The 24,870-nt window shown below is 52.2% G+C and overlaps 1 protein-coding gene across 2 annotated transcripts in view; it reads left to right on the top strand.

The window, feature by feature from the left end:
* Positions 1–24,870, top strand: part of IGF1R (insulin like growth factor 1 receptor) — a 260,335-nt gene that overhangs the window by 197,066 nt on the left and 38,399 nt on the right. For both annotated transcript variants that reach the window (XM_062204938.1, XM_062204937.1), the window contains exons 3-6: positions 12,350–12,662; positions 17,224–17,372; positions 19,518–19,662; positions 24,586–24,800. In XM_062204938.1, the coding sequence (XP_062060922.1) occupies positions 12,350–12,662; positions 17,224–17,372; positions 19,518–19,662; positions 24,586–24,800 (822 nt within the window). The remainder of the gene's footprint in view (positions 1–12,349; positions 12,663–17,223; positions 17,373–19,517; positions 19,663–24,585; positions 24,801–24,870) is intronic.

Below are 24,870 nucleotides of genomic sequence, written 5' to 3'. Positions count from 1 at the left end.
CACGCTGACTGCAGCCTTCACCCTGCGTTTCAGGTCACTCCGCCTGTTTGCAAAACATGTTCTCTTTTTCTGTCACTTGCCAGGACTTGTTCTCTCTGTGAGTAGAACACAAATACATCCTGAGGGATGTTGCGCGCCAGTGTGCGAGGCTGTGGCTTCCGCACCCCGGCCTCCCGGGGCCCTCCATTGCTCAGGAACACAAATGCCCGGGGCCTGCAGGACACTGCAGTGGTTCTGACGGGAATCGGAAGTTGCTGCATCACTTGCAGAAGATAACTCTAGAATGCTTTCAGATCTCGGCTTTCCCGTCACTCAAGTCCAGAGTTTTGGATCTAATTTTTGAAGGAGACATTAATGCTGCAGCCTGCTTCTTAAAGAGGCTGAACAAGTTTATAGATACAGTGTACATGTAAGATCCTAGGAAGAGGAGGAGCCAGAAACATTAAGAGACAGGAGATAATGCAAATGGCAAAAAAAAAAAAAAAAAGGGTAAAAAAAAATCTGCCCTCACCAGCAGCCATGGAATTGAAGAGAAATATGAGTTTCCGCCTCTGACATGGGAAAAGAAGAAAAAATGGGATTATATGCCTTTTTTTAACTTTTTCTGAAGATTTGCCACTCTCGAAACTGTATCAAGAAGGTATGTGGTCTCTAGAAGCATTCTTTTCTCTTTTTTTAAGATTTATTTACTTATTTGAAAGACTTGGAGAGAGGGAGAAATAGATCCTCTGTCTGCTGGTTCACTTCCCTAGTAGCCACAATGGCTAGTACTGAGCCAGGAGCTTCTTCTGGGTCTCCCACATAGGTGGCAGGGGCTCAGGCACTCTGCTAACTTCCCAGGCCGTCAGCAGGAGCTTAATCGGAAGCAGAGCAGCTGAGACGTGAACTGGCGTCCATACAAGATGCTGGCATCGCAGGCAAGGGCCTTACCCTCTATGCCACAGCACCAAACCCTAGAAGCATTCTTTAAAAGAATGTGGCTTTGCAGAATCGTGAGCTCATTGAACAAGTGTGTCTCCTAAGGAGACAGCTGGGGAGGGGCCATTCCTGTTCATGTATTTCATGCCTATGAAGAGGCTTCACGCTGATGTGTGCACTTATGCAGGTATGTGTGAAAGTCTGATTTCTGCAGAAACCATAAAAGTCCACCTCCACAGGGACCTGGTACATCTATCACAGTTTCCTGGTAAACAATTCTGCTGCTGTTGGCAAAATTTCATCCAAAACACTGCGTGCTGTTCTCTAAATAGCAATTTCCCTTCAAGAGGCTGTGTTCAGTGAAGTCACATAAATTGTGTTGACGTCAGTGTTTACGCATATGGAAAGCAGCCGCTGCAAGGTGTCACTGCTGCCTTGCACCGATTTTGCTACCAAAATCGATAGGAGACGTGATGTGCGTTAGCCACACCTGCACAGGTGCGTGCCGTAGCCTGGATCCCTGGGTCAACACCACCCAGCTATGTAATTGCCCAGACATGGGCTCTAACGCCCGTGTTAAGAGATGCAGCCGAAACCACAAAGTTGGAGGCCTCTCCCTCTGAATTTGGCCTCCCCTCGGCGGAAACAGCCCCCGGTTTGTCCATAGGAGACGCAGGCCTGCCTTGTTAGGAAGTCAGCAACATGGAGGGGCCCACAGTACCTCACATAACTCTGTGTACAGTAACAGAGAGTGGAACTCGGGCCGTAAGCACGAACGAGCAGACGAGTTATAAATATAGAATACGCTCTCAATTCCACTTCAGTTAGTCATGGAGGGACAGTGTGCGTTTTATAAACTTATAAGGAATATACAAACAGTTCCAAATTTAAAATGACTTGGAGTAGCTTTTAAGTGTGCGAAAAGAGTATTTTTTCCACCCTGCCCTTTTAAGCATCTGTGAACAGGCAGTAGTAAAGGATCGGTGTCTTTCTGTGCCCGTGCTGCGCCCAGCGCAAGGGGGAAGAGCTGCGAGAGCCACCTGCTCCCGGGGACTCTCCTGTCTTTGGAGAAAGACTCCAGAACAGTGTGGAGGGACGGGCTGAGTCACGAGTGGTGGCCCATGCTGACCGCTGCAGCACGTTGCTCCTGCCTGGATGCCACCCTGTGTACCCTCCTCATCTTTGATTAATTTTTTTTCCACATGAAAACTTGTCTGTCTGTCCCAAACTTTTGTTGGAATTTGAGTGTGAAGACTTTTTTAAGAAAGATGTATTTATTTATTTGAAAGGCAGAATTATAAGAAAGAGAGAAATGGGGGGCGGGTCTTGCATTTGCTGCTTCACTCCCCAGATGACTGCAATGGTCAGGGATGGGCCAGGGTGAAGCCAGGAACCAGGCACTCCATCTCGGTCTCCCACATGGGTGCAGGGGCCCAGGTGCTTGGAATATCGTCCAGTGCTTTCCCAGCGCGTTGGCAGGGAGCTGGATCTGAAGCAGAGCAGCCGAGACTGACTGGAGCCAGCACTCATACAGGATGCCGGTGTCACAGACATAACCTGCTACGCCACAGCACTGGCCCTGAATGTAGGATTTAAAAGAACATTTGGAAAATTGTAAAGTACAAAAGGATTTTTAAAAGATTTTACTTATTTGAGAGGTAGAGTTACAGACAGAGGGAGTGACAGAGAAAAATAATTTTTATAAGAATATTTTGTTGTATAAAATAATAGTCAAAGGAGTAGATGTTCTTCATGTCCTGTTGTAACATGCCGTATTTTTAAAACATTTTAAGGTATACAAACTTCCTGCATTTCACACCTTCCAGCTTAGGAGCAGAGTGATTCTTCCCATCCTGCGCTCCCCCCGCCCCCCGCCCACTGCCCACCCTATGTCACCTTGCTTCCTGTTACCGTGACGCAGGACGCCCTCCTGGGGCTGTTCCTGTGGAGCTCGCAGCTTTCGTCTGTCTCTGTGTTGGGTTCTTCCCAGTGGAGCAGGCAGCTGGTGCTAAGAGAGGAGGGTCGTGCAGCCGTGACCTTGCCTTCTTCACAGGTTAGGGCCTGTGACTCTTTTTTCCCTGATAGCAAAGGATAGCACACAATTTAGACACTGTGATAGGGTTATCACTTCCTTCTTCCTTTACAGTAAATCTAGAATGTACATAGGTTTGGGGATCCTAAGCCCCTCTCAGCAACTGTCGCCAGGCGCACCTGTGACTTTATCATTACTTGTTGATTCACAGTCTTACAGGGCTGATTCCCTATGGCGTGGTTCATGCAAGTCAAAACTTATGAATGAAAATGAAAAGGAATGAAATACTGATAAAAGCTACACCAAGGGTGCAGCGTGGAAACCATATGCTGAGGGCAAGGAAGCCAGACCCAAAGACCACCTGCTGCACCACCGGGTCCCTGGGAAAAGCCCAGGTCCAGAACAGCCAGATGTGTCCAGACAAGAAGGAGATCTGTGGTTGCCTGGGGTTATGGAGGGATAGGGGAATGGCTCCAGGCACAGGGGTGTCCTTTGGGCTAATGAAAATATTTTTTTTTTAAAAAAGATTTATTTATTTATTTGAGAGGCAGAGTTACAGAGAGAGGAACAATCAGAGAGAGAGAAAGGTCTTCCATCTGCTGGTTCACTCCCCAAATGGCCACAATGGCCAAAGCTGAGCTGATCCAAAGCCAGGAGCCAGGAGCTTCTTTGAAGTCTCCCACATGCGTGCAGGGGCCCAAGCACTTGGGCCATCTTCCACTGCTTTCCCAGGCCAGCAGGGAGCTGGACTGGAAGTGGAGCAGCTGGGACACGAACCAGCACCCTTTAGGATGCCAGTGCTGAAGATGGAGGCTTAACCTACTACGCTACAGTGCCAGCCACCATGATGAAAATATGTTAAGATTAACTGTGAGAGTTTGTACTATTCTGTGTATATGTTAAAAGCCATTGTACACTTTCGGTGGGTAAACTAGTTCATTAAATCTTTTCTAAATCATGTCTGAAGGGAGGAAGGACCCATCGCCTCCCGTGTCCACCAGCCTGCAGGAGGTCTGAGCCGCGTCTGCCCCTCAGCCTTTCGCCTTCCTACGGTCCCTGCATTGCCTGTCTGCACCGACGGCCCCTCTGTCCTACTCTTAGCGTTTAGCTCCTCAAGTCTCTGTATGATGATGCTCTTTGCAACTCGCCTCCCTCTGGCTTCTTGGTGCCCTTTTTGCCGCGTGTATTTGTTTGTTTTCCACTTTGTCAATGCTCTGCTCAGCTCTGCTTGTTAGTTCCTGAGATTTAAATGGACCCAATGGGCATTGTCCGTAGGCAACTGTTTCTTTTGGTCATTAGTGAAATGCTCACAGTGACAGTCAGCAGCCCCACCTTGTGGCTTACCTTCTGTCTCAAAGAGCGAGCCCCTGCCTGGCCCTCAGACGTTGCTGTCAGCCTGGATTGTGTGCTCGACCTAGGTGAGGGCATGGCTGTTGGGCTTTTCCTTCTCCTTCATGGCAGTTTGTGGTCTAGCTGAGCTGTATGAGTGGACGAAGAGAATGAACTCGCACCATCTAATTGCTTTAGGCAGACTTGTAGGGGTGGAACTGGCCCTGGGGGCCATTGAGTTGAGCCTTCCTGGGTCTGGTTGGCTTCCAGGGAGCACAGCATTTGCGTGTGGGTACATGAGCCCTTTGGGTGTGCTGCAGGAACCAGGGCCTCCCCTAGAGGGGCTGCTCTGCTACTCCAAGACCACAGCTGAGCCGTGGCCCTGACTGCAAACCCTAACTAGACCCAGCCGTGCAGGTTTGTGCTCGGAAATGTTCCTGAGGCTTCCATTTGCCGTAACCCAATCAATAAAGCAAGCTCACAGTACACATTGTCTCCGTATTGTCCCTCAGGTGCCTGACTCTCCCAGAGTGTGTGTCCGTCAGGTTTTGTCCTCACACAGTCGTTAAGCAGGGGATGCCGGAGCTCACGGCTTTGCTCTTCCTAAGGGGTGCAGGCTTACAAGGAAGAGTAAGATGTGAGGAACTCCCGGGGTGCTTTGCCTAGACAGTGGAGAGGTACTGGAGCAGTGGCCAGCTCCAGTTGTGTGGGCAACAGCTTCCGGCCATGGTCAGGGAGACCAGGGTGAGGAGCCCAGGTTTGTGTCTTTATAGTTGCCTGCCCAGACAAGCTGTTTAGTCTCAGTTCCTTCCATTTGACCGTTGACAGGTAAGGATGGTGACAGTGGACCTCGGTAATTGTTGGGGGCAGGTGTGTGTGTGAGAGAGAAATAACATATATAAAACACTTACTCTAGCAGGCATATGGACAGCACTCAGTGTACAGTGTAAATCGCACTCACATAGGAGTCCTAGAGCCACATGAGCATGTTGACATGAGGCATCTTCAAGGTCAGAGTGACTCCCGCAGTCTGCTTGGTCCTGGAAGCTCCCTGCTGGTCTCTTCACTGCATCATTTTGCAGCTGTTAGAACAGGGCTGGGCACACGTTAGGGAGCAATAGCTTCCATGCATGAGCCTGCGTTTGACTGAGCCAGGCATTTGGAGCAAAGTCACGGTCACCAACTTGGAACGTTTGAGTCCTACGTGTGCAAGGAAGCACCAGCCTCCACATGCACATGAGTCCTCTGGATACAGGATACCTAGGGAGTGCGTGCTCTCAGAGAGGGCACTTCCTTGGGTGAGTGGAGGAACTTAGGATTGGTGCTACCTGGCAGTGGAGCAGGGCTTTCTCTAATTAGACGCCCCTGAACATAGCTCGATGGGTCACCCAGGGTTTTGCAGAGCAGGGTTTTGAGCTGATGCGAGACTGGCCCAGGCAGATCTCATGGCCCCAGGTGCTTCTGGCACATGACTGCCTGCTTCTGCGTGCTATAAAGCAGTCCCGGAACCCGGTGCCACCTCACAAGCGATGGGAGTGGTGTGATGAGCAGTGCGTGTGTGATCTCTTGGCTTTTGGAGGTGGGGCCTTTGGGAGGTAATTAGGGTGAGGCAGGGTCGTAAGCACACACACACACACACATGAACAATGTATATATGTATGCACACGCACACATGTAAGTGTGTGTGTCATTTGCATTTTACTTTGTGGAGCTGAGCTGCTGGTCTATTCCAGCAGGTTTATGTCAAGAACATCACAGTGATAACCTGCAGTGAGATACAGCAGCTCTCTCTGAGCCTGGAAAGCCTGCGTGGCGTCTCCATTGCTCTTTGAAAGAGATCGGTCTTAGTCTGTTTTGTGCTGCTGTAACAAAATACCTGGGGCCGGGGGGTTTATAGAGAAAAGGAATTTATGGCTCAGCCTCCTGGAGGTGGGGAAGTCCCAGCGCCTGGTACCGGCATCAGTGAGGACCTCTAGCTGCCCCGTCACCTGGTGGCAGGTGTCCCGCAGTTAGAGCATGAGTGCCAGCGTGGTCCCCAATAAAGCCACCAACCCCATCCTGAGGGTCCTGTTCTTATAATCCTAGTTACCTCCCAAAGACCCCACTGTCAAATACCATCAACATGTGAAGTCTAGTTGGAGTCCCCACCCTGAGATAACATCTCAGTGGCAAACAAATTTCCATACGTGGACTTGAAGAGCACGCGTTCAAATCAGAGCAGTATCTCTGGGTGATGGGGTGGGCAGAGGTGTGCACGAGAGGAGACAAAGTGTGAGCAGATTGATTACCTTACCAGCCGAGAGCATCCTAGCACACCTGCCAAGCCGAGTGGACACAGTCCAGCCCTGGACTGCTGTCCTTACCTGGGCCAGCCGTGGGCCCCCTGGGCATCTCTGCACCTGTTCCCAGCTCCTGGGGATGGTGTCCTACCCTCTGTCCAAACTACAGCTTTCAGCCGGACAGCAGGGGGTCCGTGTATCTTCCTGGGTAAGCAGCAGGGTACCCTTCTCTCTCTGTGTGGATGATTACAAAGAGAAAGCAGCTGGGGTCAAGCTGAGTTGGCCTCTTTGTCCCTAGGCCCTCACGACCAGGCTCAGGCAGGCTCAGGCAGGCTCAGGAGGCGTGGAAAGTGCCGTGAGTACCTTGTTGTCGTCCTTCTCCTGTGCTGTGTGTCTGTGGGGAGGGGCAGGGAAGGCTGGAAACCCGGGCCTGAAGTCCCACTTCCTTGCAGTTTCCGTCTCCCCACTCACTGTGACCCCAGCCCCGACTTGCGGCCCTGACCGCTCCTGATGGCATTGGTGCGGCCGCGTGCTGGGACTTTTCCCTTGGATGTCTGCACAGAAACATGCCCCACACTGAACTGATCCTTCTGTATGGGGAAAAAAAAAAAAAAACCCTCCTCAAAGTGTGTCTTCCCCGGCACCATGTCCGCCATCTGTGCTGCCGCCCCCTTGATCTGGGCCGTTGCCACTGCCAGGAGAGATGGCTGCCGGCTAATGTGGACCGCTGCTCAGAATGGTCCCTGTACTCCTTAGGTAGTCTGCGCCCCTGCTGGTGGAGTCCCAGGCACTGCCCCCCCCACCCCCCCCTCCAGCTCCCCTGCCCCTGTCCTCTAGTTGTGCCAAGTCCTGTCACCCCCCCACCCCACCCCCCGTTCCTCGGCCCACTCTCCCCAGTGGCCCAGTGGCTCCGCCGCCATTCCCAGGCACCTGCCAGCTCCTACTCACTTGTCAAACTCTGGCCTGGAAGTCCCTCCCCCGGGCAACTGCCCTAATCAGCCTTTTGCTTGCTCTTCTCCGTACTCCCCAGGTGGGGCCTCAGGCTGTGAGCCCCAGGAGGGCCAGGCTGAGGCCCTGAGCCTGCAGGACCCAGCCGGGGCCCCTGTGAAGGTCAGCTGGAGCCTCTCTCACTCTCTCTCTTCCAAATGCCTGGGGCCTGGCTGAGGGGAGGAGGGGCCGACCCTTGGATCCACTGACCAGGCCAGAACCCCCCTCCCTCCCGTCTCCTTCCCTGCTGCCCCTCCCTGTGGTCTGGGGATTCAGTTCCTTTCCTTGCAAGGCAAGAGAAGCTAAGATCTGTGTCTCTCTGCTGCCCCCTGGCGGTCGAAATTCACTTTCCTGGAGTTAGCGCTGGATCTCGGAGCCTGAGGATGCCTCCCTGTTTCTCTTCAGAACGTGGATCTGAGGACAACCAGAAGTGGCGAAGATGTCCCTAAACTGCCCTGTATGTTGATTGAGAAATTTACCCGATTTGAGCATCCCTGAGCTAGTTCCGTCCTGCAGAAATGATCTGGGATGAAATTGTTTGCGTGGTGAGGAATTCTGTGGCCGAGAGCCCTTCCTGCATTTCTCGTGAGGGGGCTGCCTCCTCTCTGCTCTTCCACCAGGACACGTTAATATTGTGCGCTTTTAAAAAACGGTTTCCTGTAGCTGAAGCTCGTTAAAGAATTTACTGGCAAGAATAAAAATAACGAAAAAAAAAAAAACCAAAACCCTAGAAAGACTTTAATAACTACAAGGACCCTGGGGTGGAAGAGGCATAAAGGCTGATGTATGGGAGGTTTTCTCCTGTCCCCCAAAATGAAGAGAATGAGCTTTTAAATGCAGCGCTGTGTTTTATGTGATTGTGACCCCAGGCCAGTCTTTTTCGTGGTCAGTGTGGAACATGTTGTTTGCTTTCTCAGCAATTTAGATAGGCATTTTTTTTATTGTGGGCCATTGCCAGAATTGCAATGACCGGCAACATCTCCTGGACAGAATTAATTCGCTTTCCCTCTATTATCTGTTACTCTGTGGCAGACTCCGTTTTCCTCTTAGTATTTAAAGGTTGAAGTGCTCCACGTGCTCCCTCCTCACGGATGCTAGAGAAGGGGTTCCCTCCCTCTCCCCCATGGCGCCATGGCTGTGGAGTTGGTACTGCACTCAATGTAAAGTTTTGGCACTCAGGTGGAGCGGCCATCCATCTGCTGGCGAGACTCACCGCCCGGGGCTTTTCAAGAAATCTCTAAGCAGTCCTGAACACTAATAGTATTTATATACATTGAGATGAGGCAGAATTTAAGGCAGCCCTGTGGGGCCGGCTCCAGGATGTGTGATCCCAGACCTCTCCACTGGTTCCCCAGAATGCTCGCTGTGTGTCTCAGCAAGGGGGACCCCATCTTCCATCCCGAGGGCCACCACTCATCAGAAGAGTCCTCCTCTCCCATCATGCCCCATCCTCACTCCCCACAGACTGTTAGACGTGTTTGTGCGTAGCTTGAGGTCCCTTCACCTTGTTGCAGCTTCGCTAAAATTCTTTGTGAAGCTGCACCCACCGCGAAAACCAGCGCAGCTCCCCGGACTGTGGCTTGTTGTGGCGGCGACCGACTGACCCCACGGGGAGGCCGCAGTGGACGCTGCTCTGGCCTCTGTTCCGAGGGATGTGAGATGTGAAATGCGGGAACTGGGTGAGGTGTCTTTGTTCATTCTCATCCTGGAAAAGCGCGACGTTTATATCGGGGTGCGATCCATGGCAAGCGCATTTGTGGGGGCATTTTTCTGTTTTTTTTTTTTAAAATGCTCCCTGGTATTTATTACCACCCAAGTAACTAATTGATCTTAATGTCTCTTGTTTCTCATTTTATGTCACGTTTTCTTGAAACTGTATGTGAGGAAAAGAGGAGGCTGCAAGGGGATACTGGTCTACCTTAGTCTCAGTGATAGTGAGATCGCGGGGTAGTTCCCCTCTCTTCTCTGATCATAAAGCCAGATGGTGCTGGCCCAGCACAGAGCCGACTCTGGGAATCCAGGGCTCCGAGCAGGCTGTGTGTGCATGTACACCACTGCTGGTACCTGTTGGAAGGCGACCCTGAACCTCGTTTGTGTGTTTGGTTTGTTGAACTTCTCGGATCCATGTGATACCTGGTGAACTTGCAGCATCCCCCTGTGTGTACATGAGACTCCATCTGTAATGTTCCTTATTCCTCTCATCTTCCTGCTTTCATCTCCAACCTCATCACTGCACCGCCTTCTCTGGTGCTCAGAAGCCTGGGCTACACCAGCACCTGCACTCGGTCCTGTCCCACGTGGTGTGTCGTCCATCCCTGGAGGACAGGGACTGCCTGGCAAGCAGGTGCGGCACACACCAGTCAACAGTTCTGCATGGACAGAAAACCAAAGGACAGATGGACTTAATTCTGTTGTCGTCTTAAACACTCGAAATCAGGATATGTAATTTCGAGATTTCTTTAGATCTTACCCTTGAAGTGACTTCCATAAGTCACTTTATGTGAAATTAAGAAATCATTTAACCCATTTGATAATGAGATGTCTTTGAGAGAGAGTTTTGATGGGAAGAGTGTGTGTATGTGTGTTCTGTAAATATGTGAGCCTTGCAAATGCAGGTTTGTATTCTCCTTAAGTCACTTCGGTAGGTAGTAAATGCAGCTGCACGCTTGCGGAACTCCGCACGTAAGCTCTCCTGTGTGATCACGGGAAGTTAGCTGCTCAGTATTCCTTGTGCAGGCTAGTTCTGAGAAACAGGCAGAAGCAGTTGCTGGAGAATTCCGCGGAAGGAAATGACACAATCCGACAGGAATTGTTTTCTTCTTCCCTGACAGCTCTGGGGTTGCTTCCATGTGACAAATGGCCGTCACTTAAAACTCTGTCTGCAGAGAAGTCTGGAGGGGAGCAGTCCAGGGTTCCCCCAGTGGCTCCACACTCCTGGGGACCAGGTCATTCCACCTTGCTCCAACATTCCTAATGGGTCACCTTGTGATCCAGCAGGGCTGCTGGAGCGCCCACGTGTTAGTCTGCATTCCAGCCAGCAGGAGGCAGAAGCGAGGCCCTCTCTGTTTTAGGTAGTCTTTCAGGAGATTCCAGTCCTAAAGCTTGCTGACATCTCGCTGGTCCCTTCTTGCCAAGAGGCTGGTAACTGTAGTATCTCGCTGGCTCTTAACACACGCAGGTAAAAATTACCACAAAGGATAAGGCCGATGCACAGTGCGTTGTTTCTGCTACAGGATTATTTCCAAGGAGAAAGCGGCGAAGTCACTCTCAGCTGACAGCATCACGAGAATTGGTTTGTTTTCTTTGGAGCTGACACTGTGTGCTCGAATGCCCCAGTTCTGATACCTGTTTCTGAATTCACCTTTGAAGTGAAACAGGAACTCTTGGATGCAACTAGTAGGTGTGTCGACTGGTACGATCTTTCCAGAGAACAGCTTGGGTCCGCCAGATCAATTCTGGGCATTGATCCTGATGAAATATTAAGGGTGCTCGTGGAGACTGCGGCACTGACTGTGATAATAACAAGTTGAGGATAAAGGTGGTACCCAGCATGGGAGACAGGCACCGTATGATAGACACCCTGCAAGGGCGTGTGGTGCTGCTGTTTAGTGATGGTCTATTATGCCAAGAAAAATAAATAAATAAAATGCTTTCAGAATAGCTTAGCCTGTGTTACTAGTTATCTGTGTTTATATGCCCTTGCACATGCATAAGAAAGGACCTGGGTTGGGGGTCCTCAAGGTCCTTTTGTGGGCAGGTGGGCTTCTATGTTCTCTGTGTTCTTTCGTAGCTGTAATTTCTGATTGTTTTTGAGTACACATTTTTATTATGAGAAAACACAAATAATAGAATCTTCACTCAATATTGCATGCCAGAATATAAAATATACACATTTAAATAATTTTGTATTGTTTTCCTACTGAAGGAAAATAGGACGTGTATAATGCAAACCAGACTTCCTGTTTTGTTGATTTATATTTTATTTACGAGTAAGGCTAACAGCCCGTGGAGTGCGATCGTTGCAGCATCATTATGGAAATAACTGCCAGCTCATCTGTTTTGGATGTAAATTGTGGATTTGTGGATTCTAGACACTGGTTTCATTTAACTTGAGCAAGGAGGGGCTTGCAAGAGGTGGTTCCTAACGTCTTCTGGCCTCTGGTACTCAGAGAGCCTGCCCATCCCTCTGAATTCTCCTACGTGATCCGTGGTGGTTTCTTGGTGACCTACTAGGTTACCATTCGGGGTGAACTTTCTATCCTTGCTGGGTTGGGGCAAACTCTTGACAGGGTTCAAGAGACCCGCTTTGCTGAAGCTCTTCTGCAGACCCGATGGTGCCACCTTGCTGTTGTAGTCTAACCGTAATAAGCAGGCATTTCTGCACAGTAAGGCTTTCAGGGGGTTTTCATTGAGGGACTGACTTGGAATCCAAAAAGATCAAAGCACTGTGCTCACGAAAGTGCTGGTGAACAGTATTGTTGACGGGGGCTTTCCCAGGGTCACCTGCGCCTGGGCAGCCTTCTCATTGGATAGTGTCACTCCCACCTACAGATGGAAAGGGAGAGATCAGGGTCCCAGGGCTGAGGACTGGACCCAGACCAGGCGAGGCACCTCCTCGCGGTGGTGGGGCTCCCTGCAGCCTCATGTCGCTTTCTCTGTGGACACTGGGTGGCCTGCCTGTGTGGCGTTCTGCTTCCCCAGGGAGCCTTCCAGTGCTGTGGGAGCCCCCAGGTGACCCAGCAGGATGCTGGAGGCCACAGGTCCCCCACGCCATCTCACAGCCCTCTCCCCTTTGTCCTTGCAGTGTGCCCCAGCGCGTGCGGGAAGCGGGCGTGCACGGAGAACAACGAATGCTGCCACCCCGAGTGCCTGGGCAGCTGCTACGCGCCTGACGACGACACGGCCTGCGTCGCCTGCCGCCACTACTATTTCTCCGGCGTCTGCGTGCCCGCCTGCCCGCCCAACACCTACCGATTCGAGGGCTGGCGCTGCGTGGACCGCGACTTCTGCGCCAACATCCCCAACGCCGATGGCGGCGACTCCGAGGGCTTTGTCATCCATGACGGCGAGTGCATGCAGGAGTGCCCCTCCGGCTTCATCCGCAATGGCAGCCAGAGGTCAGTGGTCCCACGGGCCCCTGAGGACGCGCACGCAGGGGGACCCTCGGGTGGGTCTGTTGCAGAGGGCTGGTGGAACCTGAATTCTTGATGAGATTCTGGGAGCAAGTGGCGTGTTTCTGTGCATCCCTCCACACACATACACACACACGCACACACGCACACTTGAGATTCAGGACCTGGCTTGCAGGGTTCATGTGCTGTGCGTGTGCTGGGCTGGGACTGTAGGTGAAGCCTGTCTTTACCCGGTGCTGCTCCATGCTCCCCCAGTGCAGGCTCTGGGAGTGCCAGGGGCACGAGGAGACAAGGCCTTGCTGGCATCATGCGGCTGGCACCTCTCAGTGCTGCTCAGAGGCTGCAGGTGCAGAGCACGCACAGTGACTTTCAAGGTGGGGGCACCTCTGCCCCCTCACACCCTTCAGCTCCACCCCCCCACCCACTTTTCTGCGCTCCCTCCTTTGCCTTCATGGATGTGAGGCTTCACCCAGGAAGGGGTTCCTTAGAACAAGCGCCACCGTCTGTGTGTGCCCACGAGACGGCTGGGAACTATCTTAGGCTTTTACAAAAGAGGCCCTGGTGCTGCTACCAAGTGTGGTGACCTCCACTGTGGACGCTACAGAAGAATCGAGGTTTGGGGCTGCTGTTGCCTCCCCAGAGTGGGGCAGAGAACTTAGAGGGACGTTCTGTTGTCCTGGGCCCTGAGCTTCCATCATTGTTGGCACCAGGGGGCCCTTCCGGCTCTGGGGTCTTCAAAGTAAGACTATTCTGCAAATACGACATAGCATGGAAAAAGAGAACGCTGATGCTCAGTACCATTTCTGTAAACAACGTGAAGCAGTTCTCCATGGAGAGGGGCTGTTTGCAACGTGGTTTTTGGAGATGTCGCTCCTCTCGTAGGCTCACTTCCAAATAGAAAACAAAACTTGCATTCTTTGGAAGTACTGCACGTCGAGCAGCTTTCTGCTGGTTCTAATTTCTGTGAACACTGTCACAGGAAACAGAACGTGTTGAAGGCTTTGAGATGATACTGGGCCAAGAACTGTAATGAGCCGTAAAGTGTACAGATTCCACCTAAAATTACGTCTGCTGTCTTCTACCTTCATTGTACCGGCAGTCCTAGAAGATAAATGGGGCTGTGCCAAGGCCCACCTTGGGCCCTAGGGCCGAGTCTGACACCCAGGGGAGGCTCAGCCCCAGTTCAGACTTCCCCTTCCTCCTGGAGCTGATGGGGAGGGCCAGGGCAGGTGGTCTGGGGGCTCCGCGTGGGGCAGTCGTCCTGCAGCAGCCAGGGTGGAGGGCAGCGCCTTCGATCTGCAGTGCATTCCTCGAAGAACCAAGCCTGGCAGTCTGTTCACAAGTACAGATACGCCCTTTCCATTTCATTTTATTATTTTTTAAAGATTTATTTATTTATTTGAAAAGTGGTGTTACAGAGAGGGAGAGGCGGAGGCTGCAAGCTGGAGCTGGGCAGACCCGAAGCCAGGAGCCAGGAGCTTCTTCCAGGTCTCCCAGGCGGGTACAGGGGCCCGAGCACTTGGGCCATCTTCCACTGCTTTCCTAGGTGCATTAGCAGGGAGCTGGATCGGAAGTGGAGCAGCTGGGACTCCAGCTGGTGCCCACATGGGTTGCTGGTGCTGTAGGTGGTGGCTTAACCCGCTATGCCACAGCGGCGGCCCCACTTTTTCCATTTTAAAATAAAACTCCAACAAGAAATAATAAATCCTCCTCTCCTAGCCTTTGAGGCCGATTTAACACTTACTTTAAACATATATGTTTAATAGTTGTAATACTAGGATGGATTTGAGGAAGCTTAAATGTATAACATGTCCTTAGGAACACAGGTGTTTCAGAGCCAGGTGATCCCTAGACATTTTGTCAGTGTGTGCGTGTGCATGTGTGTGGCTGTGTCAGACATTTCTGTTTGATTAAAAGATGGAGAGGAACTAAACATGCAGCTGCCTTGCAACCCTGGACATTTGTCCAAGAGAAATGAAAATGCTAAATGTCGACCCAAAATCATGTGCGTGTTTATTCCTTTAGCAACTTTCTTTGTAATGGCCACAATGTGGAGGCACTGAGTTGCTCTGTGGTAGGTAAGTGACTAAGCAGACTGTGCACCCACACCATGGACTATTGCTCAGCAAGATAAAGGAACAAACCAACAACACACACACTTGGCTGGGTCTCAAGGACATTATGCTGTGTGAAAAAAAAAAAAAAAAGCTGATCGCTAAAGGTCACCTACTGTATAATTCCACTTATGTAACAGTCTCCAAAAGACAGGATGATGGACATGGAGGACAGTTCACTGGTTGCCAGGAGTTGGGAATTCTGGGTGCGGATGTGCCCATGCCTGGGTAGGTAGCACGAGGGCAGTCTTTGTGGCAGTGTCTTGGCTGCCTTGGGGTTACGCAGACCTGCATGGCGATGCAATGACACAGGACCGCGCACACGCTGTGGCAGTGTTCGTTTCCTGGTTTTCCTATGGCATGATCATCACATTAGATGTGGTGACCACGGGAGGAAATCAGGTGAAGGATGCCTGGGGTCTCTGTACCGTCTCTGCAACTTCCTGTGAACCTACAGCTATTCAGGATGCAAAGGTTTTAAAAATGGAAGCCGCACGAGATTCTACGGCATCTGAGTAATTAAGAAACAGGAGGGGCGGCGTGTGGCACAGCGGTTAGCACGCTAGTGAGGATGCCCACGCCCGTATCAGAGGGCCGGGTTTGAGTCCTGGCTACGATCCTCACCCCAGCTTCCTGCTAATGCACACTCTGTGAGGCAGCAGGTGATGGCACAAGTGGTCGGGTCCCTACCACCCATGTGGGAGACCTGGGTGGAGTGCCTGGCTGTGGTCTGACCCAGCCCCAGCAGTTGTGGGCATTTGGGGAGTAACCAGTGGACAGGGGGGCTCTGTATGTCCATGTTTCTCTCTCTCTTGCTCTGCCACTCAGTCTCTCAAATAAATACAAATAAATAAGAAATCCATAAATGAGAAACAAGAGAAGTCAGACAAAACATGCTGAATGAAAGCTTCTCCCTGTGCTAGAAGTAACGATGCTGAGTGTGCAGCTGGAACCCCCTCTGCCCTGGGTCGGGTTCCTGCAGGACCCTGTGGAAGCCTGGGTCCTCATTCACCCAAAAGGAAAAAGGAATATACAGAGAAATTCTGTTTAAGCTTCTAAACAGAATAACCCGGCATCTCTGTCTTAAATAGAAAATAACATTTCCAGGGGCTGGTGCTGTGGTCCTGTGGGTTAAGCCACTGCCTCTGAAGCTGGCATCCCGTATCAGAATGCCGGTTTGAGTCCCAGCTACTCCACTTCTAATCAGCAGCAGAAGATGGCCTGGGACCTTGGGTCCCTGCCACCCGTGTGGGAGACCTGTTGGAGCTTTGGCTCCTGGCTTCAGCCTAACCCAGCCCCAGCCATTGCAGCCATTGGTGGAGTGAAGAGGCTGATGGAAGACGACTGTCTGTCTCTCTCTCTCTGTGTCACTCTCTCTGCCTTTCAATAAAAAATAAAAATAAATCCTTAAAAAAAAAAAAAAACGCATTTCAGGAGCAGGGAGGACTCTGATATAAAGAGCTCTAACTCAGACTGTTTTCTTGATGCTTTTAATTTCAGAAATGGAAAAGATCATGTAAGAACGGTCAAGCAGCTCTCGTGGCTGACTGACTTACCAGGCTGCCCCACAGACACCCCAGAAGGTTCCATCATTTATCTTGTTTGGAATCAACCTGGCTTTCTGACCCCAGTTCTATATATAGCCATGGATCCCAAAGGTTCTGCCACTGGGCCAGCACGCTGTCTGCTGCTCCTGAGTGGTGATGGGCAGGCGGGAGAGGAGCCACCTAACACTGCTTTGTGTCACACTCAGGGTAGCGTTTGAAATAGGAACTCAGTACACAGTAATGGAAGCTTCGCCTTGCTTTTATTGCATATGCAGCAAAAACAACATTTGGATCAATTTACATGTTTCTGCAAAACACTGTCAGGGAGGAGTTTCGGTGGTGCTGGAGCGGGAAGTAACGGATCTGCGCAGAGCCGCGTGCCTTTTGGAATCCCTCAGTGGGCTTCCCTGGGCCTCCCACTGCAGGAGCCAGGTTCCTGTGAGTGGCAGAGACACTGCCGCCCCTTAACCACCCCTGTCAGCTCTCCCAGCTCCTGCTGCAGGTGTGCAGGCAAGGGCCAGGCCCTCAGAGAGTGGCTGTGTCCCCGCAGCCCCCAGAGCTCCCTCTCTGTGGGGCTGGGACTCCCACATGGAGCCAGCTGGCCCACCAGTCGGCAGCCCAGGATGCGCACATGCCTCCAGGATGGAGCCGTGTTTGTCTGGAAACAAGCAGCGTGCTCTTCCTCTGTAGGCACCTTCTCCTTTCGGTTGCAGTTTGAGCGGCTGGGTGGGCTTGGGGATGATACCGCACCATCGCTCAAACGCGTCAGAGCAGTTGCTTCTCGTAATGTGTGCTAAACGTGCAGTGATGACTTTTAATACAAGGAGACAGACTCACATCATCTGTGTTCTTTCTGTGTGTGTGTGGATTCTTTGTCTTCCACAGCATGTTCTGCATTCCCTGCGAAGGTCCGTGCCCCAAGGTCTGTGAGGAAGACAAGAAAACAAAGACCATTGATTCTGTTAATTCTGCTCAAATGCTCCAAGGATGCACCATCTTCAAGGGCAATTTGCTCATTAACATCCGGCGAGGCAGTAAGTATCCCCTCTGCCTGGAAGTGGGGCTGCATCTCTAGGTTGTCTTTTATGGGTGTTCTTCCTCTGTGTCAAAATGAAAACCAACAACAGTGTGTAAGCTCCCTGCCGGTTGTCTCTCCAATGAGTCTCCCTCAGAGATAAAAACAGGTTGACAGGCACAGTGTTGCTTCGTGTAAAGGTCATCTTTCTGTTGGTTACGTCTTGCCCAGGACAAGCATGGTGCTGCACACAGGAGCCCTGAGAGAGGCAGATGGCTCAGAGCTAGGCCTCCGTACCCCGCAGCTCCATCCACATGCCCTGCCTTGAGTTTGGGTTATCGGATACATGGAGGAGCCCAAGCAAAAGGAAGTGTTTTGTGATAGCGCATCAAACTGTTATAGAGTCCAGAAGAGTTGGTAGATCTCCCATGTACTTCTGAGAGCCCAGAGACACAACCATGTGTCGGCGTGTGCATAACCCTTGGATGACGCCCCTGCATGTGCAGAAGATGGTGCTCCTGGTGAAGCATGTTTGCACAGCTTGTCCTGCGTGCTGTCACTTCCGATCTTCAATGCACAAGGATTCTAGCAATGGCGCCCCTGCTACCAGGGCCGTGTGGTCGAGGTCCTGATCATTTAATAAGCCGGGATAGGACAGTAAGCAGACTGGACCCGGAAGAGGAAAGGAATTTCTGTCTTGTAAATCCTTTTGTTAGGTTTTTTTTTTCTTTTTTAAGTTTGGTGGTGGTGGGGTGAGTGTTCTGTGCTTTGACTTTTCCTGGCTATTTATGGACTGAGTGGACTGTGTTCTTACAGGTTTAGAAATGGCAGAGAAAAGATGTTTGCTTAGTTCTTGTGGGGTTGTTCTTCGCTGTTTTTGGGGCACACCCCAGCCTCCACGTTGGAATTAACTGTTCCTGCAGCCGTGACTGCCTTGTCCGACCTTGTGGCCCCTTTGCTCTTGCCACATTCCTTTACTAACGTGTCCCCAGAACACAGCTTCTAAGTACGTAAACCTAATTCTCATCTTGTCTAGAAGATCAACATTCGATCCATGAATTACTCATAGAGAAGTGTCACCGGCATAAGAGTAGCACGCGTCACACGTGATGGTGAACTGTATCTTCCAGAAAGCCGTGGGCTGGTTTTAAGGAGATGGGACACCTCGTTGGAAAGGAGACTCCTGGCCCTGAGTGGCAGGCATGCTTCCTGTACCGCGTTTGAATCCATCCCCTTTTCCTTGAGCCGTACCTGTGAGCAGACTTGTGTCTTTCCAGCTGGAGTTTCCCCTTAATTTTTGGAAAGTGACGAAAGTGCACATTAAATTTAGAGAGAGTCTTACCCTCCAAGAAACTGCCCTTCTTTTATTTTTATCAATTCAAAGCAAAATAGGGTCTGTTATTAAATAAACCTCCATAAAGCAGTCACAGGAAAATCCCAGTCATTGAACCACTGTGAATTCTTCAGAGTCTGTATTATAATTTTGGCCTATGTTAAACCGAAGTCTATTTTTTTATTTTTACGAGAAAAAGGTAAGTGAAACAAAATGACAGTAAATCCGGTGTTTATATACCATGTGGTTTCTACATCTGTATTGGCAGCTATTTTGTTCAACTATTTTCTTGCTACGAAATTAATTACAGAAAACTTCGAAATGGATTTTTAAAAACCTACCTGCAATCAGCCATTGTTGACATTTTGGTGTTTTCCTCCAAGTTGAATGAGGCGGGATCTTAAATATAGATCTCTGTATCTTAGGAACTAGAAGTGTAGCAAAGGCATCTCCCAGCGAGACCCAGAGGCCGCCGCTGCTCTGGCCAAGCCCTGGTGCTGTGGAGGCGGTGCTGTCTGTCGACAGAGCATAATGAAGATGCTCCCTGCCTGTGTCAGTAATTGGCAGTGCAGGATTTATGATCTTACCTGCTGCTTATCAGCGTGGGGATGCAGCCCAGCCGCCTGGAGACCTCCCTTCCCCGCCCAGGAGGCCCCGTCCCGGGGTGGCTGTTGAAAGCCGAGCACAGGGAAGTGGGGAATTTTGCTGCGGAAGTGTTGGTCCTGTGCCAGGAGCCCCCCTACACTGCACCCCACACGTGTTTCTAAGAACCCAAGTTGGTCACCCTTGCGGGAAGCGAGCACCCGCTGAGCCGGTCTCCTCCGCACACAGATAACATTGCCTCGGAGCTGGAGAACTTCATGGGGCTCATCGAGGTGGTGACGGGCTACGTGAAGATCAGCCATTCGCACGCCTTGGTCTCCTTGTCCTTCCTGAAGAACCTCCGCCAGGTCCTAGGGGAGGAGCAGCTGGAAGGGTGAGTGCTCTGGGTCCTGCGCCGTCCTTCTGCGGCTGAGGGGCCTGATGGCAGACTCGCCGTCACTCAGGTGAGAGCCCGCCCTTGGTGGAGAGAAGACGGGAAGAGCGCACGGCGTGGTGTGCAGGCCCAGGGCTTGTGTGGAGTCGGGGTTCTCCACCCTTGGGGTGTTGCTGTGCTGGAAAACAGAGACGTTCCGTTCTTGCCGGGCTGTGAACCCTCAGCCAAGGATGCAGCAGCGGCCGTTCCTACCAGCAGTGACAGCTGCCCGTCTGCAGTGCTGAACCCCAGCAGGGTCTACACGACCCTGGGCTGCCTCAGGACGCTGGGCTCCACCACGGAAAGATGACTGCACAGAGCTAACACTTCCCAGACACCTAAGGATACACACTTAGCCATGTGACCCAGCAGGCGCAGGATCTACCCAGTGTCTGCCCTAGAGGAAAACATGCCCTCGCAAGACTTGTATTGAGTGCCCATAGCAGCATTGTTCCTCACACCCACCCCTCCCTGCCCCCCAAAAACGCCATTGGAAGATAGCCAATGTCCATCAGCAAATGAACAGATAAATTTAGCAGAATAGGGCACTGCTTTCCTCAGAAACATTAGGCTAAGGAAAAAAAAAAAAAAAGAGCCATACCCAAAGGCTCCATGTTGCATGATTCTGTTAATGTGTGGTTTCTAGACACAGCGAAACCATGCAGACAGCAGCACAGTGATGGCTGGAGGTAGGCGTGGAGAGACAGTGCCAGCAGAAGAGGGGCCCTTAGGGTGACAGAAATGTTTTGAAACCGGGTGGTGATGGTGGCTGGACAGCTTCATAGATTAACCAAAGCTCACACAACTGCTCACACAGGATGGGTGAATTTTTTGACAGGTAAACTTGACTTCAGTAAAGCAACCTGGAAGAAAAAAAAAGAGAAAACTTTTTTTTATCCCATGTGGTGCCCAGTCCCACCTGCACCTATACCCCTGCGGTCAGTGTAAACACTGGGTATGGGTGCTGAACCTGGGGTCAGCTGGCCTGTTTGCAGGTGAGTGGGAGGGAGCAGCTGCCAGAGACCAGGTCCTGGATCAGCGGCCTTGGCTTTGCCGCCAGGACAGCGTCCGTGTGCCGGGGTCTGATGCCCTCCAGAGACAGCCAGAAGCAGTTTCTCCTCAGAACTGAGCTGGAAGTTGGTCATGTGTTTGCAGATTCTTTTTCCCAATGTGCCAGCAAGGGCCAGCAAAGAGGGAGTGTCTCTTCCCACCCCCGCAGGCTGCAGACCTGGGGCCGGGTCCCGTCGTTCAAGGCACAGGCCTTTCCTCTCACTGTGACTTTGTTCCGGGGAAGCGGACGCTTCAGAGAGCAGAACAGGTCATCCCGCCACTTTGTGAGGTGCTTCAGAGCTCACAGCATCCTTTCCCCCGGGGCCTCGGGGCCAGAGAGCAGGAGGACACCTCCGTTTGCAGCTACAGATCTGCAGCCTGGGAGAGGCCACGTGCAGCGGTTCCTTAGTAGGCAGTGGCGATGAGGCTCCGACCCGATCTCCAGGCTTCCAGGTGGCCTGCCCTGAACCCAGGCCTGGGGCCGTCTTCTCTGTCCTGCTCATATCCCCAGCACTGTCCCAGCCTTGCTCCCCACCCCTCTTGCGTGGTGAGGTCGTGGAACCTACCACGTGGAGGTAAGACAGCCCTGAGGTGGCCGCCACCCATAGCACAGGCCGGTGTATGCCACACACCGGGCATTGCGTTCTCCGAGATAAGCAGCCATTCTGGCCACCCCGGTTTGTCTACAGCCTGGTTGATGAGGCCTACCCAAGTATGGAAACAAACATTTTTGCAACATTGAGAAGGCCGAGAGCCCAGACACCAATATCAATAAAACCCGGGCAGCACGGAGCCTGTGGGAGCCAAAGGAAAACAAACAGGGAACTTAATTTCTTAAAAATATTCTGACTGTCAAGGCAGAGATCTCGGGGCAGCCGGGAAATCACGTTTACCGATGATTTCCGGAAAGAGCCATTTGCTTCGGCGGGGGCATGTTTTGAAGATGTGCCGACAGGTCCCTGCCTTTTCCCCGTCTCTTAATTCTCACCTGATCGCGGGTGGGATGTAGGGTGCAGTCTGGGCCTCGAGCTGGAGTTGGAAAAACAGGAGCAGTGTTGACAGGCAGCTCGCGAACGGCTTGATTATTATTTTGATGAGGGTTTTATTTTTATTTCTCCTTAGCTTCCACAGGCTTCATAATGCCTGGGTTTTATTGATATTGGTATCCTGGCTCCCAGTGTTCTCAGTGTTGTAAAAAAATGTTTGTGTTTACTGTAAGAAAAAGATAATCTCACTTTTCAAAGCAATTAATCAAATACACAGACTCTCAGTGTGCCTGCCATTCATTTGTCAAATTCTTCATCAGTCATTCGCGTGAGCAGAAGGCGGTTTTGTTCGGAAGGTGTTTCCCATGCGGTTCTGTTTCCTGCAAGCAAAATTAGTTATGAAAAGATGTATCGGGGCTGGCGTCATGGCCCGGTGGGTTAAGCTGCCACCTCTGATGCTAGCATCCCATATCGGAGCACTGGATCCATCCCTGGCTGCGCCACTTCCGATCCTGCTCCCTGGTAATTCACCTTAGCAGAAGATGGTCCAAGTCCTTGGGCCCCTGCCACCCAAGTGGGAGATGTGGATGGAGTTACTGGCTCCAGGCATCAGCCTGGCCCAGCCCCAGCTGTTGTGTTCATTTGGGGAGTGAACCAGCTGATGGAAGATATTTCTGTCTGTCTGTCTCCCTTTCTTTCTCTCTCAAATGAATAAAAATAAATCTAAGAAAAAGAGAGGCCTCCTCATGGGTTAAATGGAGTTAGACCTGATTTGTTGGCCTTTGCTCCCGGCCCAAAGACCCCTTCCCCACCAGGGAGGTTCTGTCCCGTGAGGCTCATTCAGGTACCCGGCAGCAGCCAGGGTCACCAGGGTCACCGCTGATGCTCATTCCCCTTGGGACCCGACCTGGAAGTGTCCTGTGGGCAAGTGTGGGCCTCTGGTCGGACATCTGCTTCAGTTCTGAGCCTGCCTGAGTCCCCCGACCTCTGCAGCCTGGCGGGTAGAAGGAAGACTCACGTGGGACCTGCCCCTGGGGGTGGCAGATGCATTTGGCCATGAGCCAGGACTGCCCCGGGCACCACCCCCATCACGTTGCACGTGCCAGGTCTGGGGTCACAGTCCTAGGCCACACATGCGTGTCCCGGGATGAGCCCTTACTGGAAGGAAAGCATGGGTGGCTCCTGTTTCTGGGACTGCTTTGGTGGCCGTGAAAGTGTTCCGACCTCAGGGTGGGTGTCAGAGGTGCTGCCTTTGGAATCCCCGTGGGGTCAGGATTCCCATGGAGTCCAGTGCTGGGAAGGGCTTGGGCTTCAGGCTATGCGACTGAGCAGTGGGGTCATGGGGTCATGGGCTCTCGAAACCGACAGGGAGCTCAGGTGTTGCCTGTCCACACCCCTCATCATGGCAGTTCATAAATGGGGCTACAAACAGCACTGAAGGACCTGCCTCTGCTGTGTGGCTCATCCCCGGCATTTCTGGTTCTGGGGCCCGTGCCTGGACCCTCTCCTGGTCTGAACACCCTGTGGATTCCATGGGGAGGGTGTTGTGAGCGTGCTTTGTGCTTCACCCTGTGTGCGGCTCCCACTGAGGATTTAGGTCTCCGTGCAGGTGCAGTGAAGACACTCAGCTACAGAGAGCTGCCTGGGGGATGCAGCCTCCGTGCACAGTGGAGATTGAGTCCTGTCTGGCCCTGGTCAGCTGAGAGAGGGCTCTGCTCCTTCCTTCTCTGTGATCGTGCGCTGGGTCTAGGACTGTGTCTTAGAAATCAAAGCCCCACCCAGTGGTCAAGCTCTGAATGAGCCCCAGAAAGGAACTGAGGCTGGAGAACGGAAGAGAGAAACGATTCCAGTCCCAGGCGTGGCGGACTCAGCCACCAACTATGACTTTGCCGGCTCCCAGGGGAGCCAGAGAGAGAGGCCTGCCACAGGGATCCTTCTCTAAGCTGCGGCCACCTGCTGTCTCACCTTCCTGGAGAGGGGTTCCTCCTGATCCTGGGGTATCCAGGGATAAGTTTCCCATGCTGCTGTCCCCGTGGACCTACTGCTTGTGTGTACCCCTCCTGGAGCAGGTGCCACATTGGGCCTAGTGGGCCTGGGGCCCCCAGTACCTCACGGAAGCTCCTCTGTTAGATCAGTGGTTCCCCGTGTGGGTCTGCAACTTGGCACGAGTGGGAAATGCAGATTCTCAGCCCATCCCGATCTGCTGAGCTCTGTACAGGCTGAACCTGGACACTGAATCCTGCTGCCTCATGGGAGGCCCTGGGGGCTGCCTGTCCGGGACCACTTCTCCCCCACACCTTCTCCAAGGCTTGAAGCCTGAAGTCAGAGATGAGTGAAGGGGAGGTGGGAGAAAGCCCATGGCTGGTCCTCCTGTGTCTGTCTCCCCTCCCATTGTGTGCTGTGCTGCTCACTGGACATGGGCAGGATTTATTCCCAAGGCTATCGGGAGACGCTACAGCAACGTGTTAGCTGCTCTGGTTGGGCAGCCAAGCACGTCTGCTCCCCTGAGGGCCGCTTTCAGGCTCACTGTAGGTACCCAGCTATGAGCACATAACCAAAGGCATTTGTAGGGAGTGGTCCGAGGCGCACCTCCCTGTGTGGGGAGGGTCATTCGTGAGCAGTGGAGGTCATGAAGTTAGTTCCCCTCCAGTGGATGTCCAGGTGGTGTCCTTGACTCACGCCACCGCCGTTGCTGACAGTGCTCAGGGTTAACAGCCGAACCTCTTATTGGCAAAGGAAATGCCGTAGTGGTGTCACGTGCCAGGGAGGACCTCGCCAGATGGGGCCCTCTGGCAAAGACGGACTGTGGGCCAGGCAGGTGCACTAATGGCGGGTTCTGTGCTTCCAGGAACTACTCCTTCTACGTGCTGGACAACCAGAACTTGCAGCAGCTCTGGGACTGGGACCACCGCAACCTGACCATCAAAGCCGGGAAGATGTACTTCGCCTTCAACCCCAAGCTGTGCGTGTCGGAAATTTACCGCATGGAGGATGTGACGGGGACGAAAGGACGCCAGAGCAAGGGCGACATAAACACCAGGAACAACGGGGAGAGAGCCTCCTGTGAGTGGCCGCAGGCCCTCCCCTGCCTGGGGAGCCTTGGACCCCGTCCCCATCCCGGCCACGGCTGATG

The sequence above is a fragment of the Lepus europaeus genome, chromosome 11, assembly GCF_033115175.1.
Source record: "Lepus europaeus isolate LE1 chromosome 11, mLepTim1.pri, whole genome shotgun sequence".
NCBI lineage: Eukaryota > Metazoa > Chordata > Mammalia > Lagomorpha > Leporidae > Lepus > Lepus europaeus.
Note: the sequence above shows the minus strand (reverse complement) of the source record. Positions and strands in the feature narration are given on the sequence as shown.